At 38.8% G+C, this 20329-nt stretch overlaps 1 protein-coding gene across 3 annotated transcripts; it reads right to left on the bottom strand.

The window, feature by feature from the left end:
• Nucleotides 1-2719: 2719 nt before the first annotated feature.
• Nucleotides 2720-20166, bottom strand: RAB11FIP1 (RAB11 family interacting protein 1). Of its 3 annotated transcripts, none has more exons than XM_039332946.1 (6): nt 19649-20166; nt 12667-13112; nt 11539-12370; nt 8386-10299; nt 7743-7848; nt 2720-7082 (listed from the first exon to the last, which is right to left on the bottom strand). In XM_039332946.1, exons 1-6 carry the CDS (start codon nt 20044-20046, stop codon nt 6864-6866), a joined length of 3915 nt encoding a protein of 1304 aa, XP_039188880.1. In that variant the 5' UTR covers nt 20047-20166; the 3' UTR covers nt 2720-6863. The 3 variants fall into 3 exon arrangements, with proteins under 3 accessions (XP_039188880.1, XP_039188881.1, XP_039188882.1); XM_039332947.1 differs by lacking the exon at nt 19649-20166 and adding an exon at nt 15178-17150; XM_039332948.1 differs by lacking the exon at nt 8386-10299 and having other exon boundaries at nt 19649-20165.
• Between the last annotated feature and the right edge of the window lie 163 nt (nt 20167-20329).

A 20329-nucleotide genomic window follows, 5' to 3' on the forward strand; every position in this document is an offset into this window, starting at 1 on the left:
ACCATGTTAAGGTAATGTTGCATCAACAAATTTGCTAACCAGCCATGAAGGTAAGTGTTCTGGATTGTACATGTATTATACAGAGTTGATTTTAAGGTCTGGTGCAGTTACCATAAAGAGGTTTCTTATTTCAATTAAATTCTCCCCATCTGTAAAAAGTAGCAAGTGCTAGATAAAGTTGCTATCATGTCAATTGCTATTGGCTGGGTAGAACAAACTGGATAGATGTTTAGCACCTCAGGACTGTACTTTGCTGAAATATATGTATCCCTGATATTGCAATGCATTACAGGAGTGGGTAGCTGCAACAAATCATTCAGCAGAATAAAATAAATCAAATAATTCCTTACGGGGATATTGCTCTTTAAGGTACAGTGAGGATTGCGTGCTTTAGGATTAAAATGTTGTCATTTTCCAGGTTAGCTAAAGCCTTAGAATTACAAGCAATTATGTATTACTTGCTTGAAAACTGAAATGGAACATGGATATTCTGTGTATATGTATGTGATTACCCAGATGACCCAGGTGACTAATTGATATTCCCCCATGGCACTGTCAGAAGATAAAATCTGAGTTTCCAATCCCCAGCCATTAATCTCACCGAAAAGGGGATCATACAATCCCATTTAGGGAACAAAATGATCAAAAACTGAATTTGCCTATACAAAATACAAACTTTGCAGTAGTATAACCTTAATAGTCATGTGGGGATTTTGTTTTGTTGTTTTGAGTCAATGTTGACTCTTGCCATGCAGACTAATCCCGGCAGCTTTCTTAGTAATTTTTTTTTTTATTTTATTTTTTGAAGTGGTTTGTCATTGCCTCCTTCTTACGGCTGAGTGCACTTGACTGGGCACCCAACTAGCTGTTCCTGAGATGAGAGTAGAATTTACTTCTTCTGGTTTCTAGCCTCTAGCCTTAACCCCTATAGCACAGCAAACTGGCTCTAATAGTGCATAGTAGAGTCCAGAAATGTATGAAAGATTAACGCGCCAACTTCTGATTACACCAACAGTAAACAATAAATAAATCTGATTTGAGCAAAGTGTGTATTTGTTTTCCCGAGCCTTAATATTATAGGGACAAAACTATAGAAGCAAAGGGCCATCCTATTAAAATCAATAACCATGACCTAAAATTTCATTCCTATTTTGATAAATGTATGTATGTACATATATGTATGTGTGTGTGTGTGTGATCACACCATTCCCTTTCAGGCAGGGAACATTTTATAAAATGCAAAAAAAAAAAAAAGAGCAATAACTAAAGGATTATCTTATGTCTTAATGCACTCAAACCACAAAATTCATAACAAATGCTTAGTATATTTTAAAATGTGTATGTCAACCTTTGGAACATAAGCAACAGTTCAGCTAGATATTTTAGACGTTGCAAATAAGAAACAACACTGTTGCTATCTCTAGAAAAACAAACTATCATGTGAAATGTTTATAGTGTCATAGTACTAAAACAAGTACTTCTGTAATTCAGGGTATACTGTTTGCTCAGATAGTTCAGTTCCTTCCTGTGCAGTGACTTAGCATTGCAATTATTTCCAAATTGGGCTCAGCCTATTCTAGCAGGGAATCTTTACAGCAAAGAGCCTATTTTTGATATGGTGCTTCAGAATTTTTTTTAAAAAAGCACATTTGTATCAGGATGTTGTTAAGAGTTTAACTGCAGGATTTTTTAAAACTGGAACTACTTTTCATGCAATCATTTAGAACTAGCCCTATTGTCAAATTGTAAAAAATCTCAACTTTTTTTTTAAAAAATGACATCGCTAAAACTTTTGACGTTCTTCAAATCCGAATTGTTCTGTTAACAGATTAAAATAGATTTTGAAATATGCATGTAAATAGCTTGAAATTTCAGTCTCACCAAATATGTAAAAGCAGAGGAAATTAGAAAAAGAAATATTCTCAATATTATCAAATCAGGATGATTTTGATCATCCGCATCCCTAATCTTATTTTCAATCATTTCTATATTAGGTTTGTAGTGTAATAAGAGATGTCATTGGTTATTAAAATATTGGTATGTAATACAGGATTAGGCAGAATTTACATTCTATTAAAATCAATAACCACGACCTAAAACTTCATTCCTATTTTGGTGTGTGTGTGTGTGTGTGTGTGTGTGTGTGTGTGTGTGTGTGTGTGTGATCACACCATTCCTTTTCAGGCAGGAAACATTTTACAAAATGCTAAAAAAAAAAAAAAGACATTTAACGACATTGATCAGCATTTGCACATCTAAAAACATCAGCATATAAAAGTACAGTACTTCCCCATAAACTTTTATTATATTCAAAAATGCATTGAAAATGAAAGACACAGTACATCTTACTCCCACTTAGTAATAAACCATTAGTTAAGTATTCTATTTACTTTCACACCTGCTCTACTTCCCTCATTTGCTAATCTCTATCACATTCATAAAACTGCCTTCATAAACACTCCTATCAGTTGTATGAAGAAGCTTATGCTTAACCAATGGATTGGATGGATATAAGCTTTTAAAACAGATATTCACTAAACAGGGGTGTCAAACTGCCAGCTCACGGGCTGGTTTCATCATACCGAAGCCGCGCCCACCCCATCGCCGATATGTCGCGACACGTGACGTGGCGAGTTTGACACCCGTGCACTAAACAGTCATGCTTATTCATTCTTGAGCCTATCAACATATAAAATATATAACAAAGGACACATATTCGTTTAACTTTAAATAACTTTATTTTAACATTTCATAAGGCTGAAGGTCTTTGTATAAAAACCATCAGGCAATGTACCAATTGTAACAAAGCGTAAACAAACATTCAAATCCTTCTACATTAAATATACAGAGGGAGACAAACTATTCATTGCATAACCATTTTATTAAAACTCAAGAATTTACATAAACTGATTATTTTTAAATCGTTCAGTAAAATACTGATTTTAAGGCACTGTTATTTCTACATTATATATTGAGTGATATATAATGCACAAAGACAAAGTTGGCAACAACTGGGCCCCGTTGTAACTCCTTCATTATATATTACACAACATGTGAAACTGCCCCACTTAAAACCCGTTAAATACATACAGCTATGACTTAAAACTATCTTCCCCCAATTTAGTGTTCTTTGTGTCCTATGTTGAGATCAGCCTTGTACAAAAGGTTATCATGGAACATTCCAAACACAAAATGGACTTTTCCAATTATTGGAACTGCAACTGTTTCAGGTTGGAAAGTTTAGCACGCTCTTAACTGAGATTGCAATTCCCATAATTTTCAACAAGAATGACCAATAACAATGCTAGCTTACTGGAACTTATATTAAAATTAACTGTTTTTGAAATTAAAATTAATTTTAAAATTTAAAATTAACAAAAATAAAAGGATTCTAAATTTGGATTTTCTCAATCTGCTCAAAATTTGCCCAGCACAAGTTTTGTTTCTTTTTTGTTTTGCTACTTGCCATTTTATTAGCGGACATGTTTACAATTTCAGTCAATTTCAGAAAGTTATTCTTAGGGAGTATGGTATTAAAGCAGCTATTTGATATTCTGGAATCAGACATGTAATACAAATTCCTGCATGCCTTTTCATAAAAGCATACAGCATTATGCTAACAACCAGCAGAGGGAAATAGCTAGACTTTAAAATACCCTCCAAAATGTTTTCTACCTATAAAATATGTCTACCTATAAAATATGTATTGTTACACATTTCAGTACCAGCAATTTCACAATATTGTACCGCCTTCAATATGCCAGATCACTATTCTTTTCCGTGGAAAAGTCCAAAATGCTTCTTCTAACTCAACAAACGAAGCAAAAAGAAAGCTTGTTTTATAGTTCCTCAGATTTGAACTATACTGCATAGGAAGAGGCAGACACATCTACTCCACAGATTTCACACTCATGTTTATGGCAACAACAGAGAGTATGATCTACTCCTGCCTCAGAATCTGACATTCAAATATATTACTCATTTCATACCAAACCTTAACCTATGTAATTAGATTATGAATGCATTGGTAACGTAAGTAATACAAACTACACCTCTTCTCAAAACATGAGTACTGTAGCCACCTAAGCTATTCTGTTCTTTGGTGATTGCCAGATTATATACTGGCAAATATGCTAGTTAATAAATTCAGCTCACAAACTTATATTGTAATCCAGTGTGGTGACTAAGTATAATAAGAGGGATGAAGAATTGTTCAGTGCCAAACAGATCCCTCATTAAAGTGCATAGGAAGATAATAAACAACAGCTGTAGCAAATGATTAAGTTAATTCTTCAATGTCGCTAAACAATCCTTGGATTGCTGCAGGTACCTACATTTAATCAGCTAGCTGTGATTGCTAACAATTTTGAATCAGTAGTAGTTATGAGTGGCTAGAACATAAATGTGGATAGATTTGTGTTAACTCTGCAAAGTACCTTGTTAATCTCTATATGTATTTTCTACATTCTAAGGTTTTGTGGTAAATCATAAAAAGATGCCCAGTTCAAGGTAAGTTTTAACATACGATAGAAAATGCGGTTTTCTTACTAGATCCAGAATAAAATATTTCTAGATCTGGAGTACGCATTCTTTCCTTGAAGGCACAGTTCACCCATAGTCCAAGACCAAGGTATCCACTGTCCTGCTTTAGATTAAAAACGTCTTTAACCTTCCATTTAAAAAGTCAGCAAGATTTAAAAGTACTGTATTTATTCTTCCCGTTTCACCACATGCTATTATTTTCACAGGAAAAAGGAAGTTTGATCTATTTTATATAAACCCTGCATGAATTGTATGCTGAAAACGTGAATGTTTCCAATTAGTCTTTATCAGAAATAATATAGGCTATTTATTGTGGAAAGGTAATGTAGACCTCCCATGTATTCCAGCAATTACTGCAACAAATAGATCAGGCTACATTTCTCTACTCTGGGGAAAGAGAAGTTAGCTGTGGAAAAGCCTGACAATTCAAAACCTTTACATCGGAAACACAAGACTACCAGCATAACACTCTGGCCAAGCTCAAACCAAGTATTTCCAAAACAAATGCCTCAATGTAAAAAATTGCTACTGGAGAGCATGTTGACTCTCTTCTTCACTCTCTCACATCAATACCATCCTGTTTAGTTTTCTTGATCAAATAAAATGGAATTTAAGTATCAATGAAAATTATCAGATTTGAGCAACTTATCAGATATTCAAGTTTGTTCATTTCAAACATAGATATTCTTAAAGAGAAAGGAAAACTTGAGTTAACTGTCAATATTGCATATACAGCTCTGAGCACAGCAAATAAATGCTTGGAATTTACAAGGAGGCTTTGCTTAGCAATTCCAGAAAAGGATCAAAATTTATCCCAACTTTTCACTGCATAGAAAAGGAAAAAGGTGTTCAAGATGTGCAGATACATTTGCCTTGGCATCTGATGAGAAAGAATGCCTTTTCTTCACCTTAACAAAAAATACCTAAGATTTCTAACTGCTTGGCTCATCAGTTGCGGATTCTGAACATCTACAATTTTGAGACGATTTTCATCCATAATAACCATCACAAGCAATTATATTTCTGAAGAATACAGAATCTGGAAGAACACGAGAGACTTCCAGAATCCCCCCCAAAACTGTCTGACCCTTCCTGACAAAAGTAATTGTACTAGTCTAAGTAGACTGTTATTCTAAAAAGACTTAAGTACACCAATTTTCTTAGAAGATTTTCTGAAAATAACTTTGTTGGAGGAACTTTTGTGTAGGTGTTCGCAAATAGGAAGACATTTTGGAAACATTTTATTGAGTGAAAGGGAAGGAAGAAAAACACATCAATTTCTGAACAAAGAAGAAGTGACTAAAAAGCAAGCTCAGTCAATATTCATGGCCAATTAAGAATTGTGTGAATATGTACTTTCAAACTTTTAAAAGTCTGGGAACATTCCAGTTTCATCCACATTCCTAAAATCACAGAGGAATAAGCAACTTAGTACTTCTCCTGGAGTTTTGTTCTTTTTAAAACCAAGGTTACTTATCCCTGCTTTAATCTCTATTTAGAAATCATCATCTACAACTGAGTGACTAGCTATGGTGCTCTAGTGCTATCAGCCAGTTTATCCCAATCCAAATCAAATAAAATGGACCCCAAACCAGTCACAATTAGAGATTATAAAACTTAGTGCTGAATGTTTTGCATACTCTTATTCACATATCATTTCAATGTAGACAACACAAGCAAGCAATGTTTGTTCACCAGCCGTTACTATGCAATTTTTTTACCTATGGTTCCCAAATGAATAATGCAAATAACTCAGTACACAATCCACTGTAAACATCCACAGCACAAGCTCCAATTGATAAGAACCTGTGAAAGTCACAATGCTGGTTTTCAAAGGGATCCAGTTTTCCAGTAATATCTTCATTTCCCAGCTAATTAATTAAAATGAGGGACTTGATGATATTCCAGTGTTTTCAGCGAATTAGCATGAAATTGCTTAGGATAATATTGTATATATTGCACAAAAACTTAGTATGACCCACAGAAATTTGAAAACTGACTAATATTTTTCAACTTTACATAAAATTCTGTATAAATGCTTCAGGTACAGTATTATTCACAGTAGAATAATATAGCTCTCTTGAAATTTCATAAGTCATACTTTTATTCATAAACAGAGAAGCAAAATATGTGCATTGTACTAGAAGAGTATCTGAAGAAAGATTGTCATTTCTGGATTATATCTAACCAGTCTCGAAGACAAGACACCAATTTTACCCAAAGAAATAAATAACCTTTGTTTTGCTAAAGTAATATTTCATTTCACATTCTCTTAGTCAAGTTGGACTAAGAAAATTCTTCATACAGGTTGAGGTGTCATTTTACATCTTTCCAGCTTTCTTTCTGGGGTGGACTTCAATCCGAAGAATGTTGGGGGTTTCTTCCATGACTCTAACAAGCAAGTTATCTATATAGTCTTCCAGCTCTCGTACATGGACATCTTGCTTGGCAAGAATATCTTTTTGTTTCAACACCAGTTGGATCAGTTCATCATGAGTTAACTGAGCATAAGCACAGGCAGGATCTGAACGATCATATTTCTGTAGGAAAAAGAAAGGGGGGGGGAGAGAAAAAGTCATGTCAATAGAAAGAGTTGTCATTAATAGATTCCAAAATAAGAAAGCAGCCCAGACTTTTAGCTTCAGGGATCGAGCATGCACTTCAAAAAATGCTTCAGTGATGCTTAAAAGCAACCGCTTTAAAAAAAAAAATCACAAAAATGTAAAAGTGCAGCATTAGCAAGTAAGGACATTTATGGAGATGAAGATTTTAAGCTTTTCTAAGCCCACCTCTGGTTGTTGCTGCTCAAACCAGTAAAAATCAAGAGAAATGTCTTGACACATCACATGTAAATCATCCAATGCCATAGTCTCAGCTGAGAAAACCAAGGTCTAATTTCTGTAGAAAATCAAACCACTACAAACTTCATACACACAGTCAATAACCACTGTATAATCCTACACCAAAATATCCTATGCTGAAAGCCTTTAGAAGAGTTTCAAGTTTTCAACATATGCAATTCATACATTCCCCAGTCATATTTTAAAAGGGATTATACTGTCCTTCAACCGTATTATATTGTGCTTTAAAATAGGTATGGGCCCCTCTTCTAATGCTCAATTTTCATTTACTCAACAGTGAGGATTAACAGAAATTACAGAGCCAGAGACTACCCAGAATTTAAAAAATGCCTTAAGTACCTTCAAATTGATTTCAGTTTGATTATCCAGCATCCTAGCATTTATGCTCAAGATTTTTGCAGATGGTTGCTTAGTTGTAGCATTCATTGGCTTCACAGGATGAAGTCTAAAATTAGAGATAACATTTACAGTGAACAACATAACAGATCTACTCTGGGTGTAACAAAAAGCACTGCGCACCTGAATTCTGCAAAGTCACTTTTTTCTTTACCTCTTACTTTTCACCTTCAAATTTAAGACACTTTTATATGGCTGGCATCACCATATGGTGGAACTACAAGTCAAAACAGTGTATTAAATAACACGCTCAAATAAGACTAAAGGTTTACTTAATACATTTTATGTTCTATCCTTCTTCCAAGGAATTTATGCCGAATTTTTCCCTTTTACTATTCTATTTTCATAATAAATTAGATAGGCTGAGAAATACATTACAAAATACCCAGAAAGCCAGGACATGTGAAGCTCTAGCCTTGTACGGAGTAGATCCCCGTAATTTATTATTTCCTCATTTCATTTATTAAAATTATAAATAAAGTTGGCTCTTCCACCTTCCCACCAAGAAGAGAGATATCAAAGATGCAACAGCAGCTAATGCTTTTTTATATTGGACCCCCAACACCCATCTTGCTTGTCTTCTCACCTGAGTTTGGCAGAATTTCCACCAGGATTGGGATGTGTTTCAGAGGGTGAAACCCGTGCCTGAAGCAGCTTCTTCTTGCCAGAGCTTTCCACTTTGGCATCCAATTCTTCCGCTGTAGCTTTTTGGGGAGATTCTGCTTTATTAAAGCCATAAGAATCAGACTGGAAAGAGCTAACAGAGCAAGATTGAGAAGAATCAAACAGAGGGTAAAGAGAAACAGGCTCAGCAGAAGACTCGGGACAATCTTCTTGCCTCTTTTTGTTTGAGTATTCTCCACACTTCTTTTCTATGCCTGTAAGGTGACGATTTGGGTTTTTATGTACTTCTGCATCCAATACATTGTGGGTTGGATCCTGCAACAATCTGTTGGATGAATTGCCAAAATTACTCATTTGCATGAGACCTGATACAGTCTCTCCAATAGCTTTCTTAGTTGATGTCAGATCTGTCCTCTCGACAGAAGACCACAAGTTCACAAAGCCATCTTCATTTCTTGACAAAGCTTCACTTAGTGCCATACTTTCAGGATTCTGCTGATAATCCCCTAATTGCTCATCATCTGAAGCTACTTCTGGAATAACAGGAAGAGTTACATTCAGCTCTCCAGGACCTGAAATCCCAAGTGATGCTCTCATGATGTGGTTAGAGTCATTCTTAATACTTTGAGATGGATCCGTATTACCACTATCGTATCCACGAGGAAGGACAGCCATTTCTGAAGTTAATGAGCAAATATGGCTTGGCTTTTCACTAAAGATTGAACTGTCTGGAGAAATCTCTTTGAAAACGGATGCATGGCTTGACACATCTTCTTTTAATTCATCAGTTAGAGGTGCACGCTTTTTCACTTTCAAAGCATTTCTTGGTGCTGGTTTTGGTGGTACAGAGTGTGTTTTGTAACTCGGCTCAGGAATTGCCATTTCAGTTTGCAGAGGAATGAGGACTCTTGCCACTGGTACTGGTGGCTCCATTTTAGATTCAACTTCCTTCTCTAAGGGGTTCCCACTAGTATGGACAGAAATTGTGTCTTCTTCATCAGGCTTAGAGCCACAACTATTTTCTGCATTTAATTCAATTACCTGGCTGCTATTCTTTTCAAATGGATTTAGTGCTTCTTTATTTTCATTTACCTCAAGTGAATCTTCATCTGCACAGTCATTAGGACTAATTATTACATCCTCTTTCGATTCATCAAGGGCAAAGTCTACTGACTTTTTCATCCCATTGTTTTCTTTAAAAGGCAGTACTATATGCACTTTGTCATCATATGGGGCTTTTGGGTTCACTCTAACTAGGTCAGAAGACTGTGGTGGAGGACTCTCAGCTAGAGAGCCAGAGAAGTTGGATATAGCATCTGACTGATTAGTTAAGTTTTCATTTTGAAACTTTTCTGAAGAAACATCATCAGGGTACTTGGAATTATCAATGTTTTCAGCTACAGATATAGAACTTATAGATGTGGGAGGACTTTTAATTCTTTCAGATTCCTGTCCTACTTTGACTACAACAGGATCGTCAACTTTAGAAAGCTGAGAAGGAATAGTATGAGTTTCAGTAATGGAAGCTGCAGAGTGTACAGCGAATAAGGAAGAGCTTTCCATCTCCTGCGCCTGAGATTCTTGTTCCCATTTAGGACTGAAAGGATTATTTTCAGGGCCAGAAGCTGAAGGAAGAGAGACAGAAACTGCAGAGCATACCAAGTCTCTAGAATCCTGCATCCATTTTGCAGTGAATGGATTATTAACAGAAACATTCTTTGAGCTAGCAAACCGACCAGCTTCCTGAGTTTTCTGTTCTGCATCCAATTTAGAAGTAAAAGGGTTATTTTCATTATTTGAAGGATAGCAAGTAGGAGGAAGAGGAACAGGAGGAAAAGAGGTGGCTTTGGTTTCATCCTCTGAAGACACGCCCAGTCTGTAAGAAGGGACAAAATAAAACCTGCATGTCAGTTGCAGATGCAACCCGAGACAAGCAGATACATTTTAGAGAAGAGGTTTAGAGAAGCTGCTGAATGTTAGTAATAAGGAGGGATATAGGACTTTAGTGGAAGCACCCAAGCATACTTTTGTGCTGTGATATTTTTTAATACTGTAAATGGAAAAGCGATAAACTGCATCTTAGAAAATCTGTCTATAAAGTATTACATTTTTGTTAAACCCAGTGGATTAAATAGCCTGCACGAGCAGCAAAGCCCTCAAATATATAAAGCAGCAAAGACACAAAAGTTAGAAAGCACAGCAGTTTTTGATAGTCGCACTTTCTCTGTCTCTAAAATATAGTTAGTACAAAGTCAAAGTTACAAGACATAGTTATCACATATATAATATATATCACCAAATTAAAACAATGAACCTGAGTCACTATCAATATTCCTCAGTATCTATAGTGACGTACTTTGATTAAACATTTAGTTTGGGACATGTGAACTACTTTGCAAATCTAATCAGCTTATACAACATAAAACAGCCTAGTTTTCAAATAATTCTTCCAATTCCCTTCGTGTTCCAGCTGTAGAACCTCTATGAGGAACATTTCTACCCTGAGGACAAGAATAGCAACTATTTTGCTTTCTTTCCTTAAAAAAACAACAACAATAAGGTAGCTTGCACAGGCCATATGTTACTCTCCTTTTTCTAAGAATACAGAGCACCATGCAGGTCACCTGCAGAATGATCTAACTGCTAAATACCCAGATCAGATACACCCTGAAATTTAGACCTGTCCCAGCTAAAAGATCAATCTTATTAAATGTATTATATGCTAATATGTTTGTGACCTTTGAAACGGCATCCTTGATCCCACCCCACTCGAGATATCTATGGCACGCACTCTCCTCCTGGGGTTCTGGAAGGCCTGAAGTTGCTTTTTTATGTATAAAATTTATATGCTGCCCATCTCACTTGCCAAAGAGACTCTGGGCATCATGTAACTCTGAATAGGTGAGACTGTGGAACCCCTTGTAGGCTTGTTTGTTAAGGTTGCTTTTTTTTTGTGGGGGTTGTTATGTTTTGATATTATGTTTTTAACTGTTCACTGTGCAGTCCAATGTTGTAAGCTACCCAGTGTTCTAAAGTGGGCAGCCTTGACAAGTAAGATGATGGTGATGAAATCATCTTTACATTAGCAGAAAGCTAAGCATTTTTTTTTACAAACCTGGGCTTGACATGTTTCGTCTGAGAAGGTTTCACCGAAGCGGCATTTTTTTCTGGTTTCTCCCCTTCCACAGTGTTCTCACTGAAAGGGTTTGTTGATGTCTTTGCAATCACAGCATCTGCAGCGCTACTCTTAGCTGGGCCGTGGCCCCTTCTGCCATTCACGGGGAGCTCAAAAGGGTTGGTCTCTTTTCTGGCCAATTCTTTTTCATTACGCTTCGCTTCCTTCGCCTTCAGGGAACTCTCAACGTTGCCCATCTCCTCGCTGGTTTTGGTTTCTTTTTTCCCTGTCACGAGAGACAGCAAGCCGGACTTCTTGTTCTCCGGTTTTTTGATCTCCTTGGTTTCTTTCGGAGTGTCTGAAACAAACGGAGTGTTGTTTTCCATCGAATCCCCACCAGCAAGCAATTTGTACGATGGCAGAGTCATGGCTTTAAAGGTTTCCAACGACGACGACCCAGAGGGCAACTTATCAAGGGCCAACCTGGGAGGGTTTTCAAGCTCCTTGTCGCGTTCGAGAGACAGGTTTTCCTGAGAGAGAAAGAGGCGTTTTCGCTGGGATGTCTGAGGAGAAGATGGAGCGCCTTCTTTGGCGACGAGGTCGCTCTTTGGTTCATTTTCTTCCATGTAAACGTGGCTGCCATTGATACACAAATTGGACCTGGAAACCGGATCATTTTTGGATCTGAGACCAAATAAAGAATGCATATCCTTCTTAGCGCTGCCGGCCATTATTTGGTTTAATTGCTTGGAGTCTCCACTACCGGTTCTCTTGTGGGTCATGGCAGAAGGGGGACCAAGCACATTATTGTTGGTTCTGCTTGCAGGGGGCTCTGAAAAGAAAAAAAATAACACTGCTATCAGCATTTGGTAAGCAAATAATTTCTGAAAGAACGTCTCTATACAAATTGAGGATTTTTAGAAACAATGTATTTATGGTTTTGGGGTTACTGAAAGCAGACTTAAAATAACCAATGACATATACTACAGAGCTTCATGACAGCTCCATTCTCTCAAAGACAGGGGGAAAATCAATTTTAATCAAAAAAGAAAATATACGGTGTCTCAAAGTTAGACAGCCCTCAGAAGAGTTTGTGAAACCGCTTCTCTTAACGAAGAGGCTACTCACTCTCAGAGACCGTTGTCAAAGTGTCATCATCATCATCATCACTCCATTGTGACTGAAAGTCAGCAGGTCGAAGTCGAACCCTCTCCGAAACAGGCTGGAGTGTGGGTAGCACAGACATGGACTGGGAAATATTGCTTTTATGCAAACCAGGCTTAGAGAACAGTGTCTTGAACTTTGATTTCTTCTTCTTCTCATTTGACTCTTCTTCACTGTCGGCTGGAGAGTGAGTAATGCTAGGAATAATTGCTGAAGCTGTGTCTGGCAATCCATTGCCCCGTTTTCCTTTTAATTTTTTTTTCAGCTTGCCAAAGGGAGTCCGGGGCTTATCCTTCATGGACAGGTCAAACATGCTAGCTGTCATGTTGCTCCTCATGAACTGGATATCCACCTCAATCTCGCCCCGCTCTTTTTCCTTCTTCCCTGGTTTGGAGTGAAGCTTGTACCATCTATGTACATGGAAAGTGAAATCAGGAATTAGGAACATGAAGACACGAATTCCAACACGCTTGCTGCAGAGTTCTACCTCAAATAAAAAAAAGAATCAAATGTTCTATGGGTATGAAATGATCCAGCAAAGGTTAATGTAAAAAAGAGGGGGGGGGAATCATAAAAGTATTTATTCCTCCAATGTACTACATTATTCTCAAAATACTTAATAGTTATAGCTTTTTACTTTAAAACTAGGGTACAAATATATATAAAAAAAGGGTCTCTATGCTTACATATCTTAGAAGGGTGGGTAGTTCTGAACGGGAATGGGAAAACTCATTGCAGGCAATTCCCCACAGCCCACTTGCCACAGACAATTCCCTATGGCCAACTCGCCGCAGGACCATTCAACAACTCAGTTGGATTATTTAAAATAGTTAAACCATTATTTCAAGTTTTGATAGCCAGATTTCATTTTATCCCTCCTTTGGAATCCTTTCTTTAATGTTTCTATTCCACTATTTTTTCAATATTATGTAACTCTTCTCCCGCATCAAATTGTCGCATGGAGAGTTGGCTGTGGTAAGTTGTCGTAGACCCTTCTGAACTATGAGGCAAAGAAAACCTTGAAAATTCCTGCTCTTTATTCCCAAATGATGTTCATATTAATTTAGTGTGAATTTAAGTGCATCATGTTATTCATCCATTTATGTATATGTCTATTGATCAGACATGTCAAATCCAAGGCCCGGGGTCCGGATGCAGCCCGCAAAGTGGTTTCATGTGGCCCGCAAAGCCATCCTGGAAACAGTGAGGGAACGGCACCCGCTGCCTTGGCCTTGGCTGTGTTTCTTGCCTGCTTTTCTCCCCCCCTCATCTCAAATATTTTCCCACCACTCTGTACTTAGGAAGAAAGGAAAGGAGAGGGAAGGTCTGAGGGAAGTCCTACCGTAGTCCTGCCCTGCTGCCCTTTCACCATCCCCGTGCCCCCTTCTCCTGGCCTATCCTGGGGGTCTCCCATCCTATTGCTAAGGAAGCTTTGGATACAAAGCCGGGTCTCCTCCCATGGAGAGGGAATGGGCCTCCCTCTGACTTCGCCCTCGTACCCATCATGAGCAACCTGGCTAAGGAGAGCAAGCACAGCAGCAGCAGCCTTGAGGAGGAGGTAAGTGCAGCTAGGCGCCCCCTTAGGGAAGTGGGGCTGGGCTTGGTGCTGCGGGCCAGGCTGGGCATTTGACCTCTGCTGCCCAGGGCTCCGGGCAGCCCGCACCACCATCCAGCCCCCCCAACATGGCCTAAGAGGAATGGTGAGGCTCCTCCATTGGACCATGCCTTGGCACTTGCCCTGGTCCCACCCCCTTCTGTCAGAGACCCTCAGATCTGTCCCACTCCTGCCCAGGCCCCCATGACGCGAACGAGGTAGAGCTGGCCATGCCCACCTAATAGGCCACACCCACTCCATGCCCACCCAGTAGGCCGCACCCACCCTGGCCACACACCCCCGCCCCCCCGAGGGCAACCGCAATGCTGATGTGGCCCTCAATGAAACTGAGTTTGACACCCCTGCCATAGATAGTAATTAGTTTTGTAATTCCCATTTAAGGAGATTTTCAAACTGTTTAGCAAAAGAGGAACACGTTTCTGTAAGAATTTAAAACACCCTTATGAAAGTATAATACACCCAGAGAATTTTTTATAGTGGGTAGAAAGGAAAATTGAGGTACTTAAACAGGATGAGCCTTACCTAAACTGAAGATGTAGATTTATCTGCTGCTAAGAAAAGTGGGAGCTTTCACTCTTAAGATACAGGAATATAATTGGAGAAACGTTTTGCTTTTAATAGGAACTTGAAACTTTTTTTCTAGTTCCCCCTATTCTGTCGGTGTGTTTCTTGTTATACAACAGTTCTGTCATTTTAAATTGCAACAATATAAAAAACACCGTAAGGATTTGGCTGTTTCCCAAACTCTCTCCTTAAGATGCTGAAATGCCAGCACTGCTAGACATAAGGAAATATATTTTGAAAGAATGAACTGCTTCTCTACTGAAGCCTAAGATGCAAGCCATCTTGGTTTCTCTAACCTTTTGGTTCCCTCACAGGTACAACATGAACCAAGACAAGTACTGTAGTATAGTCTTGAATGGAACTGGATACAGCTTAGGAGATAGCATGACTAGAAAGAAAGAAAAGAAGAAAGTTATTACCAGAAAAAAAGATTTTAGAAGCAGAAAGAGGAATCTATTTACAGGTAGTCCTTGACTTACGACAATTGGGACCAGACTTTCCACTGCCAAGGTGGTTGAGTTACACCCAATTTTATGAGATTTTTTTTTTTTTTGCCACTGTTGTTAAGCAAATCATTGCGGCTGTCAAGGGAATCATTCGATCATTAAACAAATCTGGCTCCTCCTTTGATTTTGCTTGTCGAAAGCTGGCTGAGAGGGTCACAAATGGCAATCACGTGACCCGGTGATGCCCTGGAAATAATACCAGCCGCAAGAGCCCAAATTTTGATCACACGGCCATGGTTGTGACGGTCGTATGTGGGGAGACAGGTCATTAAGTCACTTTTTCAAGTGCCACAGTAACTTTGGTTGTTAAACTAAGGCTTGCAACTCAAGGACTACCTGTGTTCATGCAATTTCTCCTTTCATTTGAAACATTCCCATATTATTATAAGAAAAAATTGCATGCATTAAAAGTTTACATACCAAGTCTGGAGAAAAGAACGAAACAGAGGAATAGAATGAGAAAAGGCACCAGATATAAAGCAACTGATCTTCCACATTCCTTCCTGCCTCCCTCTGAACGGCAGATGAGATGGGGCAAATGCTCTTCAACTAGGTCACCTAAGTCAGAGGTCCCCAATCTTTTGAGCGTCAGGGACCGGATCCAGGGAGTTTTTTTCGTGGACCAGAGGGGGCGTGGTTTCATGTACTGCCTGCATCCTACGGATGGGGCTTTGCTTGTTTGCGCATGCCACAGTCCAATGCTGGTCCACGGACCAGGGGTTGGGGACCCTTTCCTAAGTGATATGGTTCTAAGTGGGATATTCCTTAGTTCAAACCATGACCATTACCTGCACATGGGTGTGTATTTGCCATCCCATAGGAAAAGTACTACTGTACATCAAAAATCACCCCCTTGGTAAAAGGCTCTGTAAAAGGATATAATTTTCAAATGGAAAGATACCAACAGATTTAGAATACATGATGGCATTATAGTCAATCAATTGCAGATGTAAAGGTGATTAAATCAGTAAAATTTAAGGAGATCACCCAGATCTGGTTTTCCCCTATAAAACCAATCCAAGGGCTTAGCTGACATTGTGCTGCTTATTGTCTTAAGAAAGTTATGAACAGGGCCTTTCCTTCAAACATTCTCTGGATGCTTATCATGGTTGTACAAAGAATTTGAGACTGTCAGGGCAAACTTGGTAAGCCTGCTAGACTTGTTATAGTTCAGCCTTTACAAGAGAGCTGCCATTTATCAACTATAACAGATTTTAAGAAAATAATGTTATCATAATATATTGTAATTTACATTCCTAACACTGAAGTATGAGATCCGCCTAAAAACATGCCGACTAAAGAAAAGGATCATGTTATTTTGTTCTAAAATATCATTTTTTGTACTCCAAAAGAAAACAGTGATACATCAATTAGCTACCATGCACGTATATCTTTATTTTAATCAGATGGTTTTATTCAAGGGTGAATGTGAATATGGTGCTCAACTATTATTACTGAAACATACAAGAAATTTTAACAGACTAGCAGCTATGAATCTGGAAGCTCTTTGCATTATTCCACAGAAGCCATTTTAAAATAAACACAAATAGCCTCCTTTACGACATTTAAACAATCATAAAAACATATGTAAAAATTAGGGGAAGTACTATAAATACGACTTTCAATAATGAAGATGCAAGCGATTCATCTTACTACCACTTCCAGCTTGAAGTCTGTACAAAGAACTTCTATTTATAGAAGTTTATCTACCATCCCAAAGCAACTTTGCTCCTACAGAGGAACAAGTAGCATATGATGGAGTTATATTTCACATAACAATGCACATTTACTTTCAAAGCACATTCTCACCAGAAAGAATAGACAATGATTTTTAATGTATGAAAAACTACCTATGGGAGGAAATAATTTTAAGAATATATATATATATATATATATATATATATATATATATATATATATATATATATTCTGTTTACAAGTGTTTTTCTGATGGTATTCACATGTTTCTTGTATCACAAGGTGGATAGAGCAATAGGTATATATGTAAACTCACTTTTCCAACTTCTCTCTAAACTAGCAACATTCAAATTCTTGTTACAGAATCAAGTAGACTGTTTTGTGGGGCTGCTAAAATCTAATGTCAGTAAATGACTATAAGGATATACAGAAAATTCTGACTCATTCCTAGCAGCTACTGAATATAGATACTTCACCTGCCCGGATCTTATGATGCACGTTTTATAAAAGGAACACACCCAACATGAGTTTACAAATTGCCATATAAACATTTGAAAACATTCTCATCCTGATCGAAAGGACACACCCGCTGAAACCTTGCATTAACTGTAGAATTTTAGATTCCAGTATTTTGTTCCAAAGATAAATGTCTATCCTAGGGGTAGGCAACCCTGGCTCTTTTATGACTTGTGGACTTCAACTCCCAGAATTGCTCAGCCAGCGTAGCCAAGGTTACCTACCCCTGGTTAAATAGCCCTACATTTTGGACTGAAATTGAAGTCTTCATTCTTTTTCAATAACTCCTAGTTATTGGTACCTTAATCGCTTTCCTTTGGATTATTTACCTCTCTTTCCCTCTAACCCTCAGTCTCACATTACTAGTACTGGTAGTTCAACCTATTAAAAGTATGTTATTTAAATTAACACTGGAGTTTGGGGAAAAAAGTTAATCTCCAAACATTCAACATTCACTGGTATTTCATCAAATTACTGGATTCTACCCATCTTCAGCCATCAATATTTCTAACTTAATTTTTATACCAATATTCTATATTACCATATTTTCTGCCGGTTCACAATTCTTTTTCAGTTCAAGTTGTAATTTAAAAATGAAGCTTTTTATTTCACCATCGTCCCCAAATTTACAAATGTAAACATTCTCCATTTAGTTTTTCATAATCAAGCAAATTCATCCTTCGCTCCAGAAGACACACAAATATATCTTATTTTACTGAAATCTATTAGATTCTTAAAGGACAGCTTTTGTTTACAGTATTGAAAGCCAATTTTACTCACAAAGATGAATATTTACTTTGAAAAACGTAAAAGGAATGCAACTGCATTTATACAGGATAGGTTTATCTTTAACTATTAGCAGATCAACATCTATTAAACAGAACCAATATGATGTACTGAGTATTAGCTGCTGAGTGAAAAATAAAAACAAGAGTTGATCATTTTATACCTTCCTTGGGCATTTCTTGGAAGTATTATTCGGTTTTGTATTGGGGTTTATTTCTATAAGCTGAATGGAGTCACCATGATGAGTAACTTGGGTGGCCACGTAAATTTTCTTAATAAAATAAATAAAAAATAAAGTACAGTACTTGAAAACAGGATGTTATTTTTAAAAAAATAGGCTTTCCTTTTAATTAAAAGTCTGTATTAAAAGCACAAACTAAAGTGTGCTGGCTAGCCTCTAATTGTATCCAGCAGAACTATTCCACCCCTCCATTTAATTCAAATGACTATTTTAACCGAAAGCACAAAACTAAACTAAAAAATTGCTGAGCTGGCCTATCCAAAACGTTTATGTTAAATATGAACATGGCCTTTAAAATAACATTTTATTCTCCTAATAAAGGAACGCTATCTGGGTTCCCATTTCCTATTCAACTTTTTGAGGGGCTCACGCAATACACCTCATCATGAACCACCCAAATGGGTGGGTTCTCACAACACACAAAACATACAAACAGGTCCTACTCCAAAAACATCCCCTCTTGTCCCATTGGGCCAATTTCAGCCAGTATTCCCCTTCATTTCAGGTATACACATATACACTGCCCCTGAAGGTGGAGGCTCCATTTGACGCCTACCACACATCTAATGTGCAATTATTTAGACAATTAGATCTCCAGATATTAGATTAGATAACCTTTATTGTCATTTTTTTCCTGTGGGCACCATGACACACATTAAAAATGAAATTTAGTTGCTTCCTCTCAAAGTGAACACGGGCATAGCCCACATTTAAAACATAACTATATACAGCATTAGAGATCTCATTGACAGATGTCTAGAAAATTGACAATTAGATCTTCAGATGTTTCGCCGTGGGAAGGGGGAAAGATAGATAGATAGATAGATAGATAGATAGATAGATAGATAGATAGATAGATAGATAGATATTCTTTCACATTTCTCTGCTTTTTCTCAGGGAAGTCCTAGTGAAAAACGAGCTTGGGGCCCCGACAGGCGCATCCCCTGCCCTGCTCTTTCTTCCTCCCCGCGCAGGTAGACTGCCCCTGAGCCTGGAGGCTCTCCCCGCTCGCTCGCTCACCGGGTGCTGCGGCGGCCGCCTTCGCCCTGCAGCTCTCCGAGGCCGATCTCGGCGCGGCCCAAGAACTTGTCGAGGCCGAGCAGCGCGCGGTGGAGCACGGTCAGCTGCAGCACGGCGTTGGGCCCAGGCCCGCCGGCCCCGCCTAGGCCCCGCCGGGGCAGCGAGGGCAGCTCGAAGGTGGCCTCCTCCCGCCACACGGGCGAGCCGAGGCAGCGCTCGGCCACCGAGGTGGCGAACTTCTCCTTGCCCAAGGCCATGACGGCGTAGGCATCGCTGCTTCCTCCTCCGCCGCCGCCCTTGGCTTTGGATCGCAGCCCCCGCGCCTGGAGGACCGTCACTTGGACGTGCGTCGGGGCCCAGCGCGGGGCCGGGGAGCTCGGGGAGTCCGGCAGCGACATAGCGGTGGCTCCGTCCGCCTCAGCAGCGCATCCGTCAGACCGGCGGCGGCTCCGCCTCCTTCTCCTCCTCTTCGCGCGACCAAGACTGAGCAACCGGCACCGAGGCGACGCCAAGCAGTCTGGTGCCTAGTCTCGCGAGAGCGCCACGCCCCGCCCCCTTCCGAAAGGAGGAAAGAAAACGCTTGAAGGGGAGAGCCTCGAGCGCGGATCTCGCGAGATCTGCCAAGGAACAAGGGGCGTGGCCTCCAGCCTAGTTTTGTGGGTGGGGGGAAGCTGGAGTTTG

Source organism: Crotalus tigris, unplaced genomic scaffold (genome assembly GCF_016545835.1).
Source record: "Crotalus tigris isolate CLP2741 ecotype Arizona unplaced genomic scaffold, ASM1654583v1 scf7180000024470.1849372, whole genome shotgun sequence".
NCBI classification, from domain to species: Eukaryota; Metazoa; Chordata; class Lepidosauria; order Squamata; family Viperidae; genus Crotalus; species Crotalus tigris.